Genomic DNA, 22102 nt, shown 5'->3' on the forward strand with positions numbered 1-22102 from the left:
CGGGACCGGGTGCTGGGGGGCCGCCCCCGTCCGGGCGGAGCCGCCGGCGCCCCCGCCCCGCTCCCCCGGTGCCCGTCGTCGGCGCGGTGCGGCGCGGGGCGGGCGGCAGAGCGCCTCGGCATGAAGGAGCCGTCGCTGCCCGGCACCTCGCTGCAGCGGGCCTGCCGCCTCCTCGTCGCCTTCTGTGCCCTGCACCTCTCGGCCACGCTGCTCTACTACCTGGCGGGCAGCGCCCTGGGGCCGCCGCGCAACCCCGAGCCGCCGCCGCGCCGCCCGCCCCCCGCCAACGCCTCGCAGCCGCTGTCGCGACAGACGCCGCCGACAGACGCCCACCCGCGGCCGCGACCCCGACCCCAGCCCGCGTCGCCGTCGCCGCCGCTTCCTCTGCTGCCGCGGCCGTGCCCCGAGCCCTCCCCGCTGCTGGGTGAGTGCCCCCCCGACGGCGACCCCCGCCCCGGTGGCCGCGGCTCGGTGGCCGCGGGCTGTGACAGCCCCCCCGGGGGGCACCGGGGACGCCCCCGCGGTGGCGGAGGCCAGGAGGGGACGGGGCGAGCAGGGGGGCACCGAGCGGACCCCCCACACCCTTCCCGAGCGCTGTGCGCGCCCCCGGGGCGGCGAGCCCCCGTCCCCACGGGTGTCACAACTCGGGGGTGGCGTCGCGGACCCCCCCCCTCCGCCCCCTCTGGTGCTTTCCCCGAGCGAGAGGTTTCCCTTCTGGTGTCTTGGAGAGGTTGGGTAATTTCCTCTGGGAACTCTACCCAAAAATACCTCCCCTTGCGCAACGCCTCGCAGGAAGGAGCGGGCGGGCTGCGCCGAGCTCCGCTCGCCCTTTGTGTGCGCACGGGGGGGAGCCGCGCCGGCCGGGACGGGGCCGTGGGGCAGAGCCGTGGGGCGCAGGGCTTGTGCGCATCCCGGCGGCGCTTCCCGCATTTGTGGAGCCGTGATGCAGTATCCTGATACGTGGCAGCCTGGCGTGGGTTTGGTGCGGGCTGGAGCCCTGCTCCCGCAGGCCTTCCCCGTGGCTGCATCCCCTGCTGCCATCCCCCCGGGTTTCTGCATCAGCCTCCTCCCGTAGCTGCTCGCATCCACTGGCTTTGTCATGAGGCAGAAAAAACAAAACAAAACAAAACAAAAAAAAAAGAAAAAAAGGAGGAAAAAATAGAAAGAGCAGACTTTCGGCTCTTTTCCGCCCAGCTTGCTGCTGCTGGGTGCCTCACAGGTAGGGGAGCTTGTCCCGCTGGCAGCCCAGCTCATCCTCACCTGGCCCTGGAGTCTGGGCATCCCTCACCTGGCTCCTTGCTGAGGTGCCACGTTTCCGAGGGCGCTTTTTTTATTTGCTGGAGATTGTAAAAGGAGAAGAGGCTTTCAAGCAGCTACCTGTGGTTTTCAGTTAATGAAAGCAACACAGAAATTCATAGTTTCTCTCGGTACTCGCTGGTCAGCCGTTTATGGATCGATGCATCTGAATAACAAATGACTGGTTTCTTATTTTAGGAAGGCGGTTTTGAGGTCACCAAAAGGAACTGCGTTGTGTTTTTTTGTTGTTGTTTTTGATTCGTGTCTTTCACTTTTTCCCCGTGCATCAATTTTAAGTTGAAAGCAGCTCTGCAAGCCTGCCCTCGAGAAGTGGATGTGGGAGCCCTTTATGAGCATGGCTTTGCTTTAAGCCATCTCCACTCACCCTGATCCTCTCAGGAGCGAGTCATGTGCTTCGAAATGCCCAGAGTTCAGAGAAACGTTGCTCTGTGTCCCCAGGACTCAAGGCATTTTCAGTCTTGGTGGCTGGAGGATCAACTCAAGTACACTTTGTCTTCGGTGCAATTGGCAGCCGGTGCTAAGAGGCCAGAGGAGGCTGTTGAAAGTGGCTGCAGATGTTCAGAGTCACAGGGCCGAGCAGAAAGTAGCTCTGAGCAGCACAATAGGCAAATAGTTTCCAGCTTTGCTTTGTGCAGCACTCATGGGGTTGCGCTCAGGTGCAGGTTGGCACAGCACCCACACGGCTGTGAAACATCTAGCCAGCATGTCGGTAGGAAACCCAACTGGCCTGGGGTAAAAAATTATTTTTTACCACTTTTTTGGTTCATGTTTTGATGGCAGGCAGCATTTGTAAAACAATCCCGTTGTACCTCGGATGTTGGTCAGAGCTAAGTCTGCTCTGATAATCTTCTCATGTATCTCTGTGATCAGCGTGGGGGATGGAGAGGTGTAATGTCTGCAGGCATTTCTGAGGCTTAATTCACCCACTCAGAATTCAAAAACAAACAAACAAAAAAGATTTCTTTCTCTGCACAAGGCTGCTTTTCAGTATAGGTGAAGCTGCTTATCAGTGTAGCTGCAATGAGCAGGAACCAGCAAGGACCTTCCTGGGGCTCCCTCCTTCCCCAGGCCACAGGGCAGTGCTGCGCTGTGAGCAGGTAGCGCCGTTCCCCCCCCCCCCCCCGGCACAGACCTGGGTTCACGGGCACACACCTCATTTTCTCTTTCTTTTCTGTTCTTCCCCACCCCCCCACCCCGCCTCATTGGGAAGCATGTGATGAATCACGCCGGGGATGTGTGACTGAGCTGGTTTGGCGTTTTGAGCAGTCAAATATCCAGATACTGCCTTCAGAGCCCCCGAGGTTCCCTTCGAGTGATGTTCAGAGAGAGCAGCTGACAGTCCCTGCTGCCTGGCTCCTGGGCAAACACATCAGCTGAATGCGAGGTTTAATCTCGACATGAAGCTGCTGAACTTAACCTGCTTTTATGGTTCATTTGCCTTTACTTATCATTTGAAAGCAGGAATTAGGGCTGGTGAGACAACACTGTAAGTAAAACTTGAACAAAAAATCCTTAACAGCTCTGAAGTTCCTTAATACAAGGTAATAAAAGCGTTTATGCTCCAGCTGAGAGCTGCATGCCAATAAGTGGCTTAAATGGGATACCTGGAAGCAGAGCCCACTTACTGAAATTTCAGCCTCCTAGGAGCCCGAAAGGCAAATGCAAGCTAAAATCCAGCTCTGTGCTGCCAGTGACCATCCCCTAAACTGTTACGATTTTTGCCAGCTGTAGAACAACATAGTTTTAAAAATAATAATTAAAATATAAAAAAAAAATCAAGAGTTGCTCTACAGAACTAGTGTATGTGTCGGCCTGCATGCTTTCAAAAAAGTCAAATGATTTTCCCCTCCCCTTCCCATGAGGTCCGTGTCTTTCAGTGATGGTGCTGTTTTCTGCCTCCGGATTTCAGTGAGGAGTGAGGAAGGAGGCAGCTCCCTTGGTGGCAATATCCCCATGTAAAAGAGCTCATCTACAAGCAGCGCTTATCTTTTGGTGCCAGAAGTCTGCGAGGCAGAACCTCATGGGCAGGCTTATCTGTACTTCAGGGATGTCATTTTTGAGTCCTGGCAGGTCGAGAGCACGTGTTGTTTATGGAAGTTATTTTAGAATACAGCTGTCTCTTTTTGCAATTTTTGACCCACATTTAGATACCAGGTGTGACTGGCAGAGGGATGGCAGACCGAAGAGACGTGGCGTCACCCTCAGCCCCGTGAGCGTCGCATGGCAAAGACGAGCCAAATGCCCGAAACACACTGCAGGGAGGTGTCCGGCTCTGGATTTTTGCCCCCAGATTTAGGCTTAGAGAATGTAGCAACACCAAACCCGAGTAATTTAGGGAAATCATCAAAACGAAAATAAAAACTCCATGGTAAATCAGAGTCCTACATGGAGACACCAACGTGGGAGCAGACGTGCTCTGTAAAATGGGTGGTGATGCTTTGTGTCTGCGTTGCAGAAGGACTTATAGGTTATGTGCTGCCTGAAAAAGCTGGAGATCTTACTAGTGCAAGGGCCCACTGCCTGTGGACATTTCATGAACAGGGACAGAGGACGCCTTAGCATCAGCAAAACCCTGGCGGGGCATAATTTGGGGCGAGAGAGTGGAAATCTTGAGGTGTCCAGCATCCCGGGGCGCTGGAAACACCAGTTCCTAAGAAAACCAGCGGTGATGGTGCCATTGGGGTTTGGCAGGTCCTTGCCCAGCAGCCCCACGGGGGGGTGTTAGGAGGACAGTTTGGAGGGGATGCCCTGGAGAATGTCATTCTGTAAAAGTAAAACAGAAACTTGAAGACAAGGGCATGGAGAGGGCCTGGGGAAGCTAACACGTGGACCGGTTTGCTGAAGGTTAGGGCTTTTTTGGCCTCGAAAGAGTCTGTGCTCAGCTTTTCCAGAGAATATGCCCGAGGTGTTTGGCCCGGAGTGGATGCATGATGCTGCTGGCAGCCCGGCTGGCAGCACCACGGCCATCCGCACGGTCTGGAGCACATCTCCCTCGGGAAGCGCAGGCTTTCTCAGCAGCGAGCATCCCTGCCCCAGCACAACCCCTCACTTCTCCTCGTCTCCTCGTAGGAACAGCCTGGGATTATTATTAATTAGGCTCGCAGACTAGCTCGGAAAGGCACTGTGCCTTCCTGGAGAGCAGTCATTTTGGGGACGCGGCGCAGCACATGGGGTGTGCCGGAGAGAAAAGGAAAGTTTTCCATCTCGTGCATCTAGTGTTTTATAACGTGCTTGTTTCCCTGCCAGCGCTGATCTGAGGCAACAGCTAGGGTTGGTTTTTGTTTTTTTTTTTTGGAAATTGGGCCAAGTTATGCTTGGAAAGAGGCAGCTGCACTTGGATGCAAACATGGGCTGAGCCCTCGGCCGCCCTGTCCCAGTGTGGAGCTCCTCAGACCCCGGCGGGCAGGGCGCAGTGCCCACACCTGCCAGAGGGGTTTCGGGGTGAAGCGGAGGGGATGAAGGCTGGGCTTTTGGGGGATGTGGAAGGAGCAGTGCCACCATCCTTACGGGCAAGGGGAGGTCCTGCTGCCCAGCCCTGCTCCACGGGGAGGCCGCCTTTCCCTTGGTGTCAGGCAGCGTGCGGCGAGGCGCGCATCAGCACCTTGGCAGCTCTGCAGGCAGCCTGGTTCCCAGCTGCCTCCCGGAGATTTTCGCTCTCGCTGCAGCAGAGCAGTCCCGGGGCAGTCCCCGAGCAGTCCCCAGGCAGCTGTCTGCCTGAAAGAGGGCTGCTTCTCTCGCCTTGCTCCCCCTCTGCAGGGCTCCAGGTGCGGCCCAAGGGCACAGGACGGGACCAGGAGGTCTCCCGTGTCCGCCTGTCCGTCCGCACGTCCTGCGGCAGGGTGGGGTTTTCCTGGCGGAGAGGCAGCTCAGCCTTTTTCTGCTCCGAGCAGCCGGGGAGTCTCTTTTGTTTGTTTGTTTTAAGTTTGCCGTTCGAGGGCCTGGAATTTAATTTCGCGGCGGCAGCCTGCAGCAAGCGGCAGTGTGAGCGGGGCTAATCGCATGCAGATCATCCCGCCGGGTGCGAGCTGGGCTGCAGCCACCAGGGAGGACTCTGCTTCTCTCCCCGAAGTACTTAATCATGGAAAGCACAATTTAATAAAAAAAAAAAAAGAAATTTAAGACACCGCACACTGGTGTGAGGCCTTGTGTTGGAGTAGGTGTCATATGGGGCTGGATTCAGAACTGGTGCCCGGGCTGTCTTTTGCAGTCAGTCTGCATCCAAATGCTGCAGGCTGGTGTGAATCCTTGTATTTTTCAGCCCGTTTTCTTGGTGGTGGACGAGCGAGGGCACGTGCCGGGCTCCAGGAGCGCGGCCTCACGCCAGCAGAGCTGATGTCTGCATGGGGACACAGCTCGGTGAGCGTAGGCCGGCCGAAGGAAACAGATCCCGGTGCTCAGGAAGGGTTTTTTCCCCCCACCAGGACGTTTACAAGCAGACTGGAGGCTGCCCTGGGCAGAAAGAACAGGCTTGCCCCGTCCCACAGCTTGCTCCCTGGGGCTGCCACGTGGGTCTGGGGGCCGTGGCGACCCCTGCTCCCCAGCCCGGGGCTGAGGCTTTCCGGGGTGGAGCTGGTTTTGTTTTTCCCGGCGAGGCCTCTGTCGGTGCGGTCGGCGGGCCCTTCCCTTTTCTGCTTGGGCCCTGCAGAGAGCCTTTTTTGTTTCTCTCTGCCAGTTCTGCTTCTCTTTTCCAGTTTTCCTTCTGCACGGGCTTGCCTGCCCTGCCCGTGGCAGCACAGGCGCACGCTTGGCTCGGTGGCAGGGCGATAGAAACCTTCTCGCCCGCCCGCTGGAGGCAAGCATCTTTCAAGCCTCCCTGCTGCCTGCTTTTCCTTTCATTCTCACCAAATTAAACATCTGAGATCCGTGCCCACCCTACACCCGGCCGGGGCAGCTCTTAGACGGCTTGCAGCATGAGGCTGGGCAGATGCTGGGCTCTTTGTGCATGGCACTTTGCTCCCCTCAGGTTTCTGCGAGCCTCACCTTTCGCTTCCTTTGAAAAACTGTTTCCTGTTTGTGCGAACCACACCGGCTCCTCTGGCGCCTGTGCAGAGCTCTTCCTGTGCACCTTTTGTTTGAAGCTGAGCAGAAATGTTTCTGAGTGAGAGATGGGGGGTGGGAGGCAGCTGGCTTCTTGTTTTTTTTTAGGTCCCTTCCACTGCCACCTAAAACCTCCGAGGTGTGCGGGTGTGAGGCAGTGCTTCTGCATCCGTCACAAACTTCTGGCAGCCCCTTAAGTGTATTTTCAAGACTTTCTTGTGCTGAAAGCATGCAGCGAGGCTCGTGGGAGCTCTGTGAAGGCGAACCCAGGAGATGTCAGCCTCCAAGCCCCATGCTGCGCGCGTTACCGGGGCTGCACGTCCTCGCAGCGCTGCCGCACGGGTGTGTGCTTGGCAGAGACCCAGTGCAGAGCAGCAGCTCCTGTGTCAGGCAGCCACTCTGAGCGGAAGCAGAAGATAGGTTGAGATGAAGTGAATTGGGCCGGAAAGTTTACACAGCAAACACGGAGCAGGATACGGTTTTAGCCGGTGTGACAGCACCCATGGCAAACCTCACACCTTCTCTTGGCATCCGCAGCTCTTGTCCTGGGTCAGCATCCTTGGGGCTGCTTGCTACCCAGGCAGTCAAAATGATCCAAAATGTGCAGCTGGAGCCGTGGCCCCGGTCTCTGCTTGAGAAGCCTGTGCTTGCAGCTCTCATTCTGCGCTTGCCCTGCCTGAGAGGCGAACGGCAAGCACCGATTTGTGCCGGGTGGCATTTTGCTGCTGCTCGCTGTCAGCTGCGCGGCCCTGCGAGGTCTGATTTGTTTTCAGGTGTTCTGTGTTGGAAAGCAGCTCGTCCGGATTTTTACATTTTCCTATCCTTACTGATGCCAGTGAATTTCCTAGCTGGGTGACCCACATCCAGCTGAGCTTAGCGGCAGTACTGTGAGAACTACAGAGGCAGTACTCGAGGAGCGCTCGTGGACTTGGACTTTAAGTGTGCTACGCTTAAAACTGACTTTATTCACAGCAGGAGGGGAGTGCTGCAGATAGCTCCTCATCAGCCTCCCTTCCAGCCCCCGAAGCTGTTAAATCTGCCCTCTGCAGCCAGCTCTTATCACGGCTGCTTTCCTCTCCTCTCTTTTCCTGCCTGACCTCCCAGCTTCTGGGTGGGAGGCAGGCAGGAACCGGGCTCAGCAGGATGCGCAGTGACCTGGGAGGGCTGCAGCTGCTAGCCTGCACAAACACCCTGCCTGTGGCTCCCCAGGCTTGCACGCTGCTGAAGAGAGATTTTCGTGCAAATTGGGCTCAGCAGCCCACCTTCGCTCCCTGCTGCTCTGCCAGCTGCTGGCAGGGCTGCCAAGCTGTCGGGGTGCCACCGCGGGGAGCGATGCTGTGCAGTGTGTGCCCCTTCCTGACCCAATACCTCCTCTTCCTGCGCCTTCCCCCCGCTGCAATGCACCCTGCGGGTGCTGGCAGGCTGGAGGGGATTGGGCAGCACAGTGGTAATGGGAGCTTAACGCCTAGGTTGGAGAAATCGCTTCCTTCTCGGCTGGGAGGGAAACACAGAAGCAACTGTTTAACATGGGAACTGGAAAGCATAAAAACTTTCCCACTTACCCCATGCAAAACGCATCTGCTCTGATACAGATCATCATTATTCTCGTCGTTGTTGTCATCACTGATAATTTTTTCCCCGGGGAGCAGCGCGCTGGGATCCTGCCTGGTGCCGCAGCAGGCTGATGGTGGTCAGCCCCGTTCCCTGCTGAGCAGCCCACGGAGCTGTGAGGCAGGCGGGATGCTCTGCAGGAGACCTGCCCTGCCAAAGGACCAGCAGTCCGGCCACCCCTGCATGTGGGCAGCGCTCGTGTCCATCGTTCCCCAGCACCCCTGACCCCGTGGTAGGTGGCCGATGTGCTGCTGAAACACACGGAGTGGTGGTATTGATGCTCAGGGCTCATGCTGCCCAAGGGTCAGCACGTTCTGTGGCACGCTTCCAGCTGCAGTCCAGGAGCTGGCAGCAGGCAGGCACCATTCCCCATCAATTGCTTGCATTCAGACACCTCTTCTTGCGGGCTGAGCCTGCCCCCCTGCGCCTGAGCAGCTCTGCCAGTGGGTGTGAGAGCCGTCGGGAGATGCCCTCGCATCCCATCCGTGACACCTCTGCCTGCAAGGTCTCGCTTCCCCTGTGCCGGCAGCGAGTGAGGTGGCAGAGCTGCCCCGAGGGTGTGCTGAGCATGCCTTCATCCTCGGCAGGTCATCTCTAGCCAGAGCAGTCACAGCCAGGGGTTTGTGTGCTGCATGCTGTGAGTCCACATTTGCTGCATCTTCAGCAAATGCAGAGTGGAGCTGCTGGCCCTAAGGTGAAACCCGTGTGCCAGTGCACACGCACCCAGGTGGAGGAGAGGGAGGAGAAGCAGCAGCCAAATCTTTCAGGAGTGATGCCCAGCCTAGCGTTTATGGCAAAAACCTTCGGCTTTGTGCATGGGGTTTGCTGGTATGGACACAGCGGTGTTCCTGCTGGAGCCGATCTGTGCTGGTAGCTGGGCGTGCAGGCAGAGGGCGGCCTCGTGGGCGCCTCAGGCTGATTTATTAGCTCACTATCACCGAGCACAGGGCAGGGCAGAGGGAGCAGTGGTTCCCCGGGGAGCTGTGCCATGCATCAGCCTTCTTCCACGGGTCAGTTTGTCAGGGCTGGGGCAGCCTGTGCCAGCAGGGCATCCAAAAAGTGCTCCTGGACGCCGTGCTCGCCCCATGTGTTGCGTTGCCTTTGTCTGGCTCCTAAAATTGAAGTGCTGCCAGGGGGCTTCTCAGTTTTTTACTCACCAGCGATGGCAACGATCAATCTGGCAGTTTCAAAACCTGCCGCTGTTGAAACCACGTGCAGGAATCACCAACTGCATGCAAATCCGGACATACTGCCGGTTTTATTTATAGCCGCGCTAGCACAGGACTCTTGATAAATAATGGGCACGCTGTCGGAACGCTGAGAGCATCTGTAAGAAAAAAAAAAAAGAAAGAAAGAAAGGGGGTTTTGTTCGCTTTGCATGTGGGCAGCCTTGGCGTAAGTGGTTACGTCGGCAGGAGAGCGGGGCTATTTTTGAAGTGCCCAACTCTCACGCTGCGCGAGGTGGGTGGGAGCGCAGGGGACAGCGCCCTGCTCCGGGCTGGTTCCTCGATGTGTGTGCCAGCAGGAGCACGGCCGTGCGATGCTCAAGAGCCGTCAAGCACCAGCGGCTTCACTGGGGTCTGATATCATGGGGCTGGAGCGTTTGCGGGCTTGCCCTGGGTGGCGGCGTGTGGTCGCATCAGGTACAGCTGGCCCCAGCTTCACACCTCCGTGCACCACGGGGATTTCGTTTAGATCCAAGCCTGTGTTTAAAAAAAAAAAAAAAAAAAAAGAAAATGACAGCGGTGAATATCTGTGCGTGAGGGATGTGAGCCCGTGGAAATAAATGGTGCGTGGCCATCAGGGCGTGCTAATGGGCTGTGTGCTCTGCCTTTCTTCCAGTCGGGGCGCTACGCGTGGAGTTCTCCCAGCCCGTGAACCTGGAAGAGGTGGCGAGAATAAACCCACAGGTCAAAGATGGAGGTCGTTTCGCTCCAAAGGACTGTAAAGCACTTCAGAAAGTAGCAATAATCATCCCGTTCAGAAACCGAGAGGAGCACCTGAAGTACTGGCTCTATTACCTGCACCCAATTCTTCAAAGGCAGCAGCTAGATTATGGAGTGTATGTTATCAACCAGGTAAGATGCTGGGGACACGGGGCTTTTGACACTCTTGCAGCGGTGCCTGTGCCCCCTGAAATGGGGGAGTGGTTACTTTATCCTGAGTGGCGGTGGGTTGGCAGGCAGGCGTCAGGTTGCTTTGAAAGGCAAGAAAAAAACAAGGTGAAGCACAAGAAAATGAATATGAGCAATTTTGCTTTGACAGTTTTGATGGAAAACCTGGAGTCTGCTCCTCCAGTCAGGCATAGCTAACTCTAAAGAGATTCTGGTTGAAGAAGCTTGTTGGTCAGGAGGAAAAAAAATCCCTAATAGCCCAATCCAATCTCATTTCTCTTTTGAAAAGTTCCTTTTCACAGGAACTACTGCAGGGGTTGCACACAGAGCTGTAAGCTGACTGGGTAGCCTTAATACCTGATCTGGAATTAAGTGTGACATAAAGCCATAGGATTTCACTTGAGGAAGTGAGCAGCTTTTGTTCATGGTTAGTAATAAAGCATAAAGTGTCAGGATGGACAAAAGAAAGGTGCCGCAGCGCAGCAGGTAAGTGGCTGTCTTCAGGCCAACAGAGCAGAGCAGGAACAGGCAGCCACAGGGTGTGGGGGGTGCTCGTCATTTTTTTCCTTGGTATCTGGAGGACGTAGACTTGCCTTAAAAAAGAAAAAGGTACATTTCATTTCAAGCAACATAAATCTTAGTTTATCCCACAATGGTGCTTAAGCGACTGGGTGTTGGAGGAGCTTACGGTGTGCGGGCAGCAGCGTGGCAGGGCAGCAGCAGCCCTGTCGGTCCTGGCAGGCCTCTGGAAGCACAGCCCCGCAGTGCATTATTGCTCTTTGTCCCGTTTTGGTCTCAGTTTTCACAGAACTGAGAAGCAGCCTGCTTCCTCAAACGCAGCTCCTGCCACCTCGGTCTGGCCCACATGGCTGCGGGTGTCACGGCGCGGCCGGAGGGGCGTGCGCTGCGGCCCTCACGGCGATCCAGGAGGAGCTGCTGGTGGTGTGGAGCCAGCAGCACAGCTGGGGCTGATGTTTCCCCATCGGGAGAGCCATGGAGTGAGGGAAGCGAGGGGCTGGATCGCACAGAGCCATGCCGGTGCCCCGTGGGCTGGCAGGGCCCTGGCCTGGCCCCAGCTCCCAGTGCTGCCGCGGTGAGGGGTTTGTGCAGCCCGCCTTGCCCTGCTCCTCTTCTCCTCTGGTGCTCTGTCCTTTGGTGCTACGCCCGCGTGCTCTGAAGTGATTGAACCCTCACACAAATCATTTAAGGAAATGTTCTTTATTTGTTTGTTTTGTGTTTTTTTTTTTTTTTTAACTCACCCCTTTGGGCAAAGTGGGAGCGGGAGTGACGTCCAGCATGCTGGGTGTATGTGTCCTGGACACGTCCTCTGGTCAGATATAATAGGTTAGTAAGCAAGGCTGCTTGATTGGAAAAATAAATATTCTCCTTCCTCATGCCTCTTGAGAACTCGTGTCTGGAAGAGGAAGCATGGTCAGTGCTGGTGAGCCCACAGGATGTGTCTCTCCAGGGTGAGTGGGAACACTGAACGGAGAGAGGCACAGAAAATGTGTTAATTCTGCCAGAAGTACAGTGGGATAATGGTCTTATTTCTCTGCTGTCTTGACAATTGCTTTTCTCTTTTTCTTGTCTGTCCTTCCCTTTGCATCTGCCCTCCTTTGTTGTTTTTTTTTTGTTTGTTTGTTTTTTGTTTTGTTTTGTTTTTTTTTATTTTTCCTTCTAGTGGGGAAATGTTACCTTTACTTGTTAATCCTGTCTATAGCAAAGCAATCACTGAAGCAAGGAGAATTACTGTGTGATCTGATTCTTACACGCTGCCTACCGTGCTCTTCTGTCCTCTGCATCTCATAGAAAGAAAGAGGAGCGCTGAGCCCTGCTACTGCTGCACTGGTAATGTCAAACTTCTTCCTTTCAGCACAATGCGTTTCCCTCTCGAGCCCGTTGTGTCTCCACCATGCTGTTCCTGCGTGCCTGAATGCCTCAGAGTAGGGCTTGGCTGGAGTCAGGGGAACGATGTTCGTAAGATGTCCAGCATGTAACACGAGCCAGTGGAAAATGTGTGCTACATCTGCCCCTCCCCAGCCCAGCAAAACCCAAACCTGACACGTGGAGCAGCGGCTGGAAGATCCCTCAGATAAGCTTGAGATGAGAGATGCACGGCTGGCAGCACACCCAGCTGATGAAGCACAGGCTTGGCTTCGTGGCAGGAGAAGGCAGAGGTGAATTTGTCAAGCCTGCTGTAATCCTCCTCGCTCCTGCAGTCGCCCATGTACTCCCTGTTGCATTCACAAGACCACGAGCCTGCAGTAGTTGTGCAGTCGCAGTCGCTTTGGGTGGACTGTGTGCTGCTGCTCCACGAGCTGCTGTGAATGCCAGGACATCCGTGCACTCAGATTTCAAAACAAGTTTTGTTGCTGCACCTCAGCGGGTGCCACTGCCCATATGTCAGAGACCTCGTGCACCAAGCTGGAGTTCAGGAGAGAGGAGGCATGGCAAATTCCCTAAAAACCGCATTTTCCACTGGTCCCTGGTGTTACTTGCAGCACCCTTAGTAGCAATTTTCCGGAGAGCATGTGTGTGTCTGCGTGTGTGTGTGGCATCACGCCCCTTCCTGTTATTTTGTGGGGTGTGCCAGGGCTGCCTCCTGCCTCAGAGTGCGAGACAGGGCAAAACTGGGGTGACACCACTGTTCAGGTGGCAACTTGCAGGTTTGCAAGCCTCTTAGTGTGAGTCTCGGCCCGTACACCCCAGCTGAAAGAAGGCAGCACCCTTTGCTGGTGCTAGCTGAGTATACCAGATCCAGCAAAGGGAATGGGGAGAAGCCTAGCTGATCTTCTCCAGGTGCTAGCAGGAGCCAGCATCATCCCCTGTCCATCCGAGGCAGCCAGCTGTGCCCGTTTATGCCAGTCTCTCATGGGCTGGTGGCTGGGGATGGGCTTACAAGTGCTGGAAGAGACACGGGGAGTAAATCTCTGAGGCAGAAACAACTGCTGAGCACCAGCACTGGCTTCTGATGTGGACTGAGCTCCTGGACGAGAGAATACAGGGGGAAAAATTGTCAGGGAAAAAAAAATAGCAAAAAAATGTGCTCGGAGCGCACCTTTTCTTGTTGAAAGCCCAGAAAAGGAGGTGCAGAGGCTACACCTGGAGCAAGGCAGCGGTGCCAAAGCGGCAGCCCGCCGTCTGCTGCGTGGCTTTTTGGGGCGATGCCCTCCAACAGAACGGGTTCAGACCCATCCCTGCCCCTGGGATGAGCACCCACGGGCGCGGAGCTGCCAAGCAGGGGCGGGCGGGAGGCTGGCTCCTGCCTGCTGTGCCTTGCCTGCGCTCCCCAGCCTCACCAGTGCTGCTATGCAGCTGGATGAGATGGCCGCTGGGAGGACAGATTTCCCTTTTCACTCCCAAAGTCAAGAGTCAGTCGGAGACAGGAGCCTGCAGCACCATCTTCAAGTTTTGGGATGTGGATCCCAGATCCTGGGGGTGTGCTGGTGCTCCTGAAGCGCCTTAGGTTAAGAAGCAGAGATTTCTGCGAAAAGGAAAAGCTCTTACTGGGGCAGGGGGGGGAATTTGGGGAGAAATTTAAGAAAGCAGCTCCTGGTAGAGTTGTTAATCCCTGAGTGTCCTCTGGATGAGCAAGAGGCTGCTGTAAGGCATGGATTAAATCAGGCTGAGCCTCTGCTGATCACAAAACCCACGTGGAGCACGCTGCTCACCTTGCACTGCTGCTACAAGAAGAGCAGCCAAGGGGTGTGAAATGAGCAAGTGCAGCTCCTGGTGCAGGGAGAGGCCCTGAAAGATGTTTTTTAGGGACCAGCCTCCAGCGTGGCCCAAGATCCTCCATCCAGGTTGAGTCTCCCGGCCGTAGGGGCTCTGCCGGGGCTCGTAACTCCCGCTGCAGGACTGGGGAGCGTGTGGGCTCGGCAGCCCCTTTGCTGGCAGCCAAAAACCCTCTGTTCCCACAGCCACAGCCGCTCCCTCTCCCCATCCCCTTTGTTCAACTTTCCTTCATCTTCTGCGCTCCAGTTTTCACAGCTCTTGCTTATGCATGACGGTGATCATCTTCCCACCACCTCAGTTATTGCGTGAACCCTTTTATTTCAGGTGAGGATGCTGAGAACTGGCTCAGATCCTCCTCCGCTAAAGCTCACTCCTCCCTGTGAAGTCATTTAAGCCCCAGGCAGGTGCTGAAAGCTTTTGAAAACCTGGGTTTGACACTTGCATGTTAAATCCTTCATTTGAAAGATATTTGTGTCTGTTTCACGGTTAAATTCTTGGCTCTCCAGCCACAGATCCATTAACCAGTTTTGGTTTTTGGTTACTAATTTGGTTACTAATCCAAGCGATCGGATTAATCAGTTTCTAAAAAGATTATTTATTAACCAAACCAAGTCATTCAGGAGAGGAGGTAAACGGGATACTTCAGGCTGCTTCTCTGTATTTTATCTAGCCTTGATTTTGCGTCCCACACCGCGAGCTCGCAGCAGGGTGGGGAGCCGATTTGCACGCCTACACGCACGCACACGCTGCAGGAGCCAGGCACGGCAGGGCAATCCTTTGGCTCGAGGCTGTGGAGAGAGGAAGGTGGGAAGGATTTGGCAGGCTGGGTCTCCCGGCTGGCAAAAATCTCCTTCAGCGCTGCTCCCCGTGTAGGGCTTGGGTTTGGTGCCCCCTGAACGAGGAGCCACCCCAGGCCACCAGTGCCCCCAGGCGCACGGGTATGGTCCCGGTGCTGGTTTCTGAGAGCACCCCAGCAATCTGCCAGCCCATGTGTGTGTGTGCCAAGCCACGTGTGCTTCTGCCCGAGAGAGGCCGGGCTGATTTCTTGCACCTGAGATGTTTAGCCCCACAGTCCTTGTGCTGGCCACAGCCTGAAGCACAGCCATGGTTCCTCTCCACAGTGCTCAGAGCGAGCACCTCCTTCCAGAGCGGTCATTTGGGTTATCTCGCTTTTGCTGTTTTATTTATATTTTTTTTCTGCTGTGAGAGGCTCCTCCTTGCCCTGCAGTCTGTGAGCCTCCTCACAAAACTCAGCCCTGAAGTGCCCATGTGTGGGGTGGGATGGGGCCCTGAGCCCCCACCAAACTGTTGTCTGGCCATTTCGGCTGCCCCTGCAGCTGGGACCAGCTCAGATGCCAGGTCCCAGAGCACCACAGGAGCACTTGGTCCCCAGTTTGGGATGCCAGAGACCTGCAAACCCAGCGTGGCAGCACAGGTAAGAGACCTGCTGATTTCAGCTGTTCAATGCAAGTCACTTAACCGTGTTTGTTTTATTTTACACTAGGACGGAGAAGAAGAATTTAACCGTGCTAAACTGCTGAATATAGGATTCACGGAGGCTTTGAAAGAGTATGACTATGATTGCTTTGTGTTTAGTGATGTCGACCTAATCCCAATGGACGACAGGAACACCTACAAATGTTACAGCCAGCCAAGGCACCTCTCTGTCTCCATGGATAAATTCGGATTTCGGTGAGGGGCATTTCCTTCCTAACTCTGCTGCGAGCACCGCAGGCCAGGTGCAGCGTTACACATCCCCACCCACCAGCAAAACCCTGGGAAAACGTCTCTGGAAAAACGCTGCCTTGGCACTCACGTCCCTGTGGGAGCAGGCAGCTGGGGCGGAGGGAGCAGGGCACAGAAATGAGCCGTTTTCTGAAAATTTCGGCGTCTGGGCAGGCAGATGCGGGGCTGGGAGAATCGGGCCCGTTGTGCCGCAGGTGCCTGTGCCCCATCTTGTGTTTTGTGGTGTCAGGGGCTGGTGTTTCGGCCCAGCCTGGAGAGCGAGGTGCTCTCACAAGGCAAGATCCATGCAGGGAGCTAAAAGAGGCCGTGCTGGGTGTTATTCTTAGGGCAGAACCCGGTGTTTTTGGGGCTGCTTGGCTTCAGGCCGCAGCAGGGCCTGCCCTGGTGTCTGGGGGCAGCACAAACAGAGCACCCGCCAGCTTGCACGCTGGTTCTCCAGGCTGCTGCAAACACAGATGTGGCTTGCTTTTCCTTTCTTTCTTTCATTTTTTCTATGCCAAATCCCCCCGGCTGAGTTTAAAAACTCAACCCATGAAGCAAAAACCGGTTGTAAGCCCCAGGTGTCCCTGCCCCAGGCCCTGCAGCCCTCCAAGCAGCCAGGTGATGCTCCAAGCAGAAATGCTGGCCCCGGGGGGTTCCTCTGCTTGCTGAAGCAGAGCCAAGTCCTGTGGTAGGCCCTGGGGGTGGGTTGGTGGCCGGGCTGGGGTGGCAGGCACCATGACCCCTCCTCAGGTCCATCCCCTAATGGCCTGTTCTCCCAAATTCCAGGTTACCCTACAACCAGTATTTTGGAGGCGTGTCTGCCCTGAGCAAGGAGCAGTTCACAAAGATCAATGGGTTCCCAAACAATTACTGGGGCTGGGGCGGTGAAGATGACGACATCTACAACAGGTAAATGAGCACCCACCTCAGCACCACCGGGAGCCATGGGAGCGGGGGGAGGGAGGGGGGGAGAAGACCTTCACCCACAGAGCCCAAGGCAGCTCGAGGCTCGCCCAGGTCTGCAGCCTGGCAGCGCATCCCTTTGTTCCCAGGAGGGATCTGTCTGTCAGGTTTTAAGCAGCTCCAAACAATCCCCTGAGCGCTTGCTTCCTGCCTGGAAAAAGGCTGAGGAAGGCTTAGAATTGCAAACAAGGAGGAAGGTATTTGCACAGGGCTGGCCGGGCCCTCCTCTGCCTGAAGATGAGGGCAGATGTCTGTGGGTTTGTGTTACCTTCATGTCCCCAGGAAGGTGGGGCCATCACTTTGAGAAATCATCTTAGGAACTTGGACGTGAGAGTCTCCTGGCGTTTCTTGCCTGCGGAGCACACCCTGCGTGGTCCTTTCCCTGGGCTTTCCAAGCTCTCCTGAGCTTCCTGAGGCAGCTGCAGATTCTCAGCACATTTTTTTTCAATAGCCCAAGCGAGGGGTGACTTCTGGTGGGGCAAGGCACTCAAAGAAAGGTGGAAGTTGCCTCTTTGGGAACTTGTGTTTTGAGGGGTGGGAGGTGCTGTGTAAAAATTCAAAGGGAGACACGAAGGAAGAGGTCTGACATTGGCATCCATGACCTGCAGGTGCCTTGCAGAGAGCACAGAAATGATGGCGGGCTGCCCCCCTCCCCGTGCTGCTTCACCACTCCTCAGTTCAGTTTCTACCAGCACAGCACTTCCTTGCACTTCAGCTTTCACATCTTGAAAAATGAATGCTCTTCTGGCTGCCTTCCAAATGGGTTAAAAACTAGATGTCTGCCATTCAAATTCCAGTCTAAAGCCCGGAGCAAGGTTAACGCAGGCTCTGGCAGAGCCGGCTGGGGTGCAGGGAGGTAGCAGGGCCCTGGTGCAGGCGGGGGGGTGTCTTCTTTCCCCACGCGTGGAAAGGGACTGGCTGTCCTCTCCTGGCATTAGCAAGCCTGCAAACACACAGCAAGGTCCTCAGCCAGAAGAAGAAAGCAGGTGGTGACTGCTAGCGGGGAGCGTGCTGGAACAGCCCTCGTCCATCACCTGTTGCGGGTGTTTAATATGCTCTGCTTCTGACAGGCTGGTGTTCAAAGGCATGGGGATCTCGCGGCCAGATGCTGTCATTGGGAAGTGCAGAATGATTCGCCACTCGCGTGATCGGAAGAATGAACCCAACCCTGAGAGGTGCGTGCCTGCATCCCTCTGCCTGCATCCCTCTGCCCCCGCTGCACCAGCCAGCCCCACCGCCCCGAGCCTTGGCCATCTCCTGCCCGCCTTGTGGTCCCCATGCTGGCTGCACCCTTCCCTTTGCCACCGGGTTTCCTTCTCTCTCTCATCTCTGCAAGATTTCACCATGGCACCAATGCCTCTCACCATTTTATTTCTTTCACCCCTTTTCTTAAATATCCCGTGCACATCAAAGAAAGCTTCAAGCGGTGGTTCCCAGCTTGGCATGGGGGAATAAAACCATTGCTTTAATTCAGAACCGGAAATAAAAAAAAAAAAATAATAATATTTTGTAGATATACATAAAAGGCCGGTGTGGTCTGGAAGCTTGGCTGTTTCCTCCTGGCTAAAAGCCATCCCCTTGGCCTCCCCAAATGAGGGGTCTGACGGGACCCACGCTGATACCCACACCGTCCTTAAGGGCTGGAGCTGAGCTGCTGTCTGGGAGGCAATCAAAATGTCACACGGAGTGGGGGTTGTTTAAAGGTTTTCTTGTTTGTTTGTTTTTCCCCTTCCGCAGGTTTGACCGAATTGCTCACACAAGGGAGACAATGGGCTCTGATGGCTTGAATTCGCTCTCCTACAAGGTGTTAAGGACTGACAAGTACCCTCTGTACACAAAGATCACAGTGGATATTGGCTCACCGAACAGTTAACACCGCAGGCACAAGAGAGACGTTGTGTACGTTGCCTGGGACATCTGGCCTCGCTGATGCTTTATATCTTCTGGGTTTATAACAGTTGCAATGAACGACGACAAAAAAAAAAGGCCTCATTTGGTGTGCCAAAGCCTCTCCAGATTGGGTGGACAAGTGCTTTTATTCTCTCTTTTTCTTTTTCTTTTTTTTTTTTTTTGACTTTACACAACCTTCCAGCTCTCCATTGTTTTATAAGTCCAGAAGCTGTACCTAAGAGCTGTAAATATTTACTTTGGTGACAAACATTGAATGTCATCTCTCTGTGACAGTGCTCCCTATGTTAAGTTGATTGCTGGACCCAAGTTTTAGTGATTACAACTGTGGTGCATCAGCAGTTGGTGCCCATGACATTTTAGTATTCTAAATTGGGTGGATGAAAGCATTCCTTTTAATTCATTCCTGGTTTTACTTTATGAAGGACTGTAAAATGCTGCTAAAATTGTACAAGTTTACGCATTTCGTTAGATTTTTTTTAATGGAGACAACATCATGTCTTTATTTTTTTTGTTGTTTCCTAGCAGTGACCAAAACATTCTTCTCTGTGTGCAGAGCAAGTTTTGAATAACCAAGTCAGGATTCAGTGAATGTCACTATTTCTTCCCGTCTCAAAGGAGACTTTGAGTGAGTTGAGCCAGAATCTGCCACTGTGCTAGCTCTCTGCATAGGGTGGGAGCTAGACAGATGGATAGCACCTGCTTTGTGATCTGCAAGTACTGCTGGCTTTAGATAACCATTCTTCTGGATGTGACGGTGACATTTTGCCTAAGCAGAACATGACACTTGGGGAATATTTTGTTTGGTTGTTTTGTTTTTTTTTTGGTGGATTTTTTTTTTTTTTTGATGGGGTTGGAGGTGTGCTTTTTTATTCCCCTAAAACAGAGATTGAGTGGGTTAAATTGCACGTTGAAATGATGGCCTTAAAATCTGCTGACACTTGATAACAGTGGTAGAAAGCCACCACGCTGTTCAAACATTGTCTGAAGACAAAGAACAAAGCTTTGCTTGCAAGGTCATGCGTAAAACTTGAATTCACTTATTACTTCTGTTGTTGTAACATTTTAATAACTTTTAAAATAATTTGTATATCATAAGCAGAATATTTAATACCAGATTAAACTAGGGTGCAGCATAATAGGATATGCTTCAAGGACTCCTTTCTCTCCAGGCTATTGGGCTTTTTATGGATCATAACGTATAAGCCATGCATGACACTTGCTCTGCATACTTGTCCATGGAACCTCCCGCAGTGCTGAGATACTTGCAGGACAGCAGGTATCCCATTTTTTAATTATTATTATTTTTTAATTATTTTTTTCCTTAAAGCCTGTTGAGACATGTGTCCTGTGTCGGGTAGCTCCCTCGAGGAGCATGCAGGCTGCAGAGCACTACCTTCTGCTTGTGCACCAGGGCACCAGCAGCACCCGGCTTGTCCTTCCCGCAGCCCTGTTGAAACCCTCAAGCGCTGACACCCTCGGAGCTGGGTTAAGTGATTTTTAAAACTCTCAGCCAAAATGGAGAGCTTAATTCCTTCTGGTGAGTAGCTACTTACCAGCTGTGACCACAGAAATTTGCACTTCCTTGGCCTGTGCTGAAGGCTGTTGAAATCAGGGACACTTGTATTGGGGATCATCTTCAGCACTGCCTCTCTTTTTTTTTTTTTCACTCTTTTTTTTTTTTAATAAGCTTTGATTTTTTTTCTTTATTTTCTTTTTGGGATGTTTTGGACCTGAAGATTTTGCTGAACCCTTGCACTGCAGGGGTGGGATCCTGCGGGGGCCGGGGGGGCTTGCTCTCTAAGCTGCCAGGCTATGGCCTTGACATTTCTTCCTAGGCCAGCAGCAGAGCAAAGTAAGAGCAGAGACTGTACTCACCAGGGAGACACCCAGCTGCCTTTCCAGCTTCATTTTGGGAACGTGCTCATCCCCTTGAACACCGTTGCTGCCAGGCGTGCTGCTGCAGTTGTGCTGGGTGTGGAGTGAAGGCAGGCGTTCACCGCTGCCTTACAAACGTGGCTGCTTTTTGGCAAGACAGGCTCCAGCGCTTGCAGACACAATGGGGTGCAGGAGGAGGCTGTGTTACAGGAGCCAGGTCAGACACCTGCCTGCAAAATCTTGGCACAACTGCAGTCCACACCAGTAGCTGAGGCATAGGCGGAGGCTTCTTTTTTATTTTATTTTATTATTTTATTCTTCCAAAGGTGCCTTACTAGCAGGGCCCCGGTCCCACAGGTGGCAGGCAGGTCAGCACCAAGCCTCAACAAAGCTCCACTGCAAATCCTGGGTCTCTGCAGAGAGCACCTGGGTTTGGTCCTGAGCCTTTTGTGTGCTGGAGAGCTGGGACCTTCGGCTGTGGCTATGTCTGTCTGCTAACTGGCTATGCAAAGGGGCTGCCTGCTGTATTTTAGTGTTTTCCTCATTTGGTTGGTTTTTTAGTTCATTTGTTTCTCCTTGCCTGTTGATTCTCTGGGGTTTAGAAAAAGTCAGCGTAAGAGCTGCTTGCTCCGCTGTCTGCTGGAGTTGTGGAGCGTCGTGCAGGTGGTCCGAGCACGTGGTGGTTCTGGCTGTTACAATCAAAGCTCTCCACGGATGTGCCTTGAAAGAAAGGAGAGACGGGAACTGGAAAACCAGGAAACCTGAAAACCATTTTCAGCACAGAGACGCCAGTGGTGCCAGAAGCTGCTGCTCGGTTTCTCTCCCAGCTCTGAAGCCTCAAGCCACGTCAGAGCCGAGGACGCTGCTTCCTTACCCTTTGGTGCTGAACCTTCGTGCCCAGATCTCACTGCCCCTGCGTCAAGCTGCGCTGGTCGAACTGGTGAAACACTCTGGGTTCCACCTGGCTGTGAGATCTTTCCCCCTGGGATACCTGGGGCCCTTTTCTATGTCTGACACAGCAGTGCGTTTTGACTGGGTGGTGCTCTTTCCACTCCTGTCACGACACTCAGAGCGATACCATGCCTAACGGTTGCAACCTGCAACAAATAGCTGCAAGGGAAAAAAAAAGCTAATGCTCGGCTTCTTGGGGACTGCTGTTTGCTCTCTGGGATGAGAGAGAGGGTCCGGGCACGCAGCTTTCCCCCCGGATCTTGCTTGCCTACTGGACTGCTGCTCACGGGTCTCCCGCAGGTGGTTTTGCTTTTGCATTTTTTATCATTTATTTACCAACGGGTGTATCGTCTGATGTTCCTTCTTTACTGTTGGTGTCAAATAAAGTATTTTCAGTTACGGTGTTTGGCAGTGTCACTCTGACGAAGCGGGCTTCCCAGCCTGCTACCCTCAGGGTCTCCCAGCCTGAGTTTCTCTGCTGGCCCTTGCAAAAAAAAAAATAATGGCAGGGGTGGAGCAGATCCCAGAGTGCCCAGGTGCCCCCAGAGGACCACATTTTGCCCAGCGGGCTTGGCTGGAGGTTTGGAAATAGGGGAATCATTGCTGGGAAAGCAATGCAGAAGCCTGCCTGCCTTACTTGGCACTTCCTCATGCAAGCGGTTTCCGCGGAGGAGATGATTAGACACTTGGTATCTACAGACAAAAAACGGTCCGAGAGGGACACGGGAGAGGCAATGCGCTTTTCCCCTTCCTGCTGGTTCTGTCCCCAAAGCATTGAGCTTGGGTGGCTGAGGAATGGGGGCAGTTTAGTGGTGGGAAGGAGCCCCATGTGGAAACCTTGTCCCTTGGTGAAGGAAGCA

At 54.2% G+C, this 22102-nt stretch overlaps 1 protein-coding gene across 1 annotated transcript; it reads left to right on the top strand.

Moving 5' to 3' along the window:
- Positions 1-36: 36 nt before the first annotated feature.
- On the top strand, positions 37-21644 carry B4GALT1 (beta-1,4-galactosyltransferase 1). The gene is made up of 6 exons (XM_068667281.1): positions 37-424; positions 9808-10043; positions 15319-15506; positions 16329-16451; positions 17576-17680; positions 18243-21644. The coding sequence occupies exons 1-6, from the start codon at positions 121-123 to the stop codon at positions 18376-18378; spliced, it is 1092 nt and encodes a 363-aa protein (XP_068523382.1). The 5' UTR covers positions 37-120; the 3' UTR covers positions 18379-21644.
- The last annotated feature ends 458 nt before the right edge of the window (positions 21645-22102 follow it).

Source organism: Anas acuta, chromosome Z (genome assembly GCF_963932015.1).
Source record: "Anas acuta chromosome Z, bAnaAcu1.1, whole genome shotgun sequence".
NCBI lineage: Eukaryota > Metazoa > Chordata > Aves > Anseriformes > Anatidae > Anas > Anas acuta.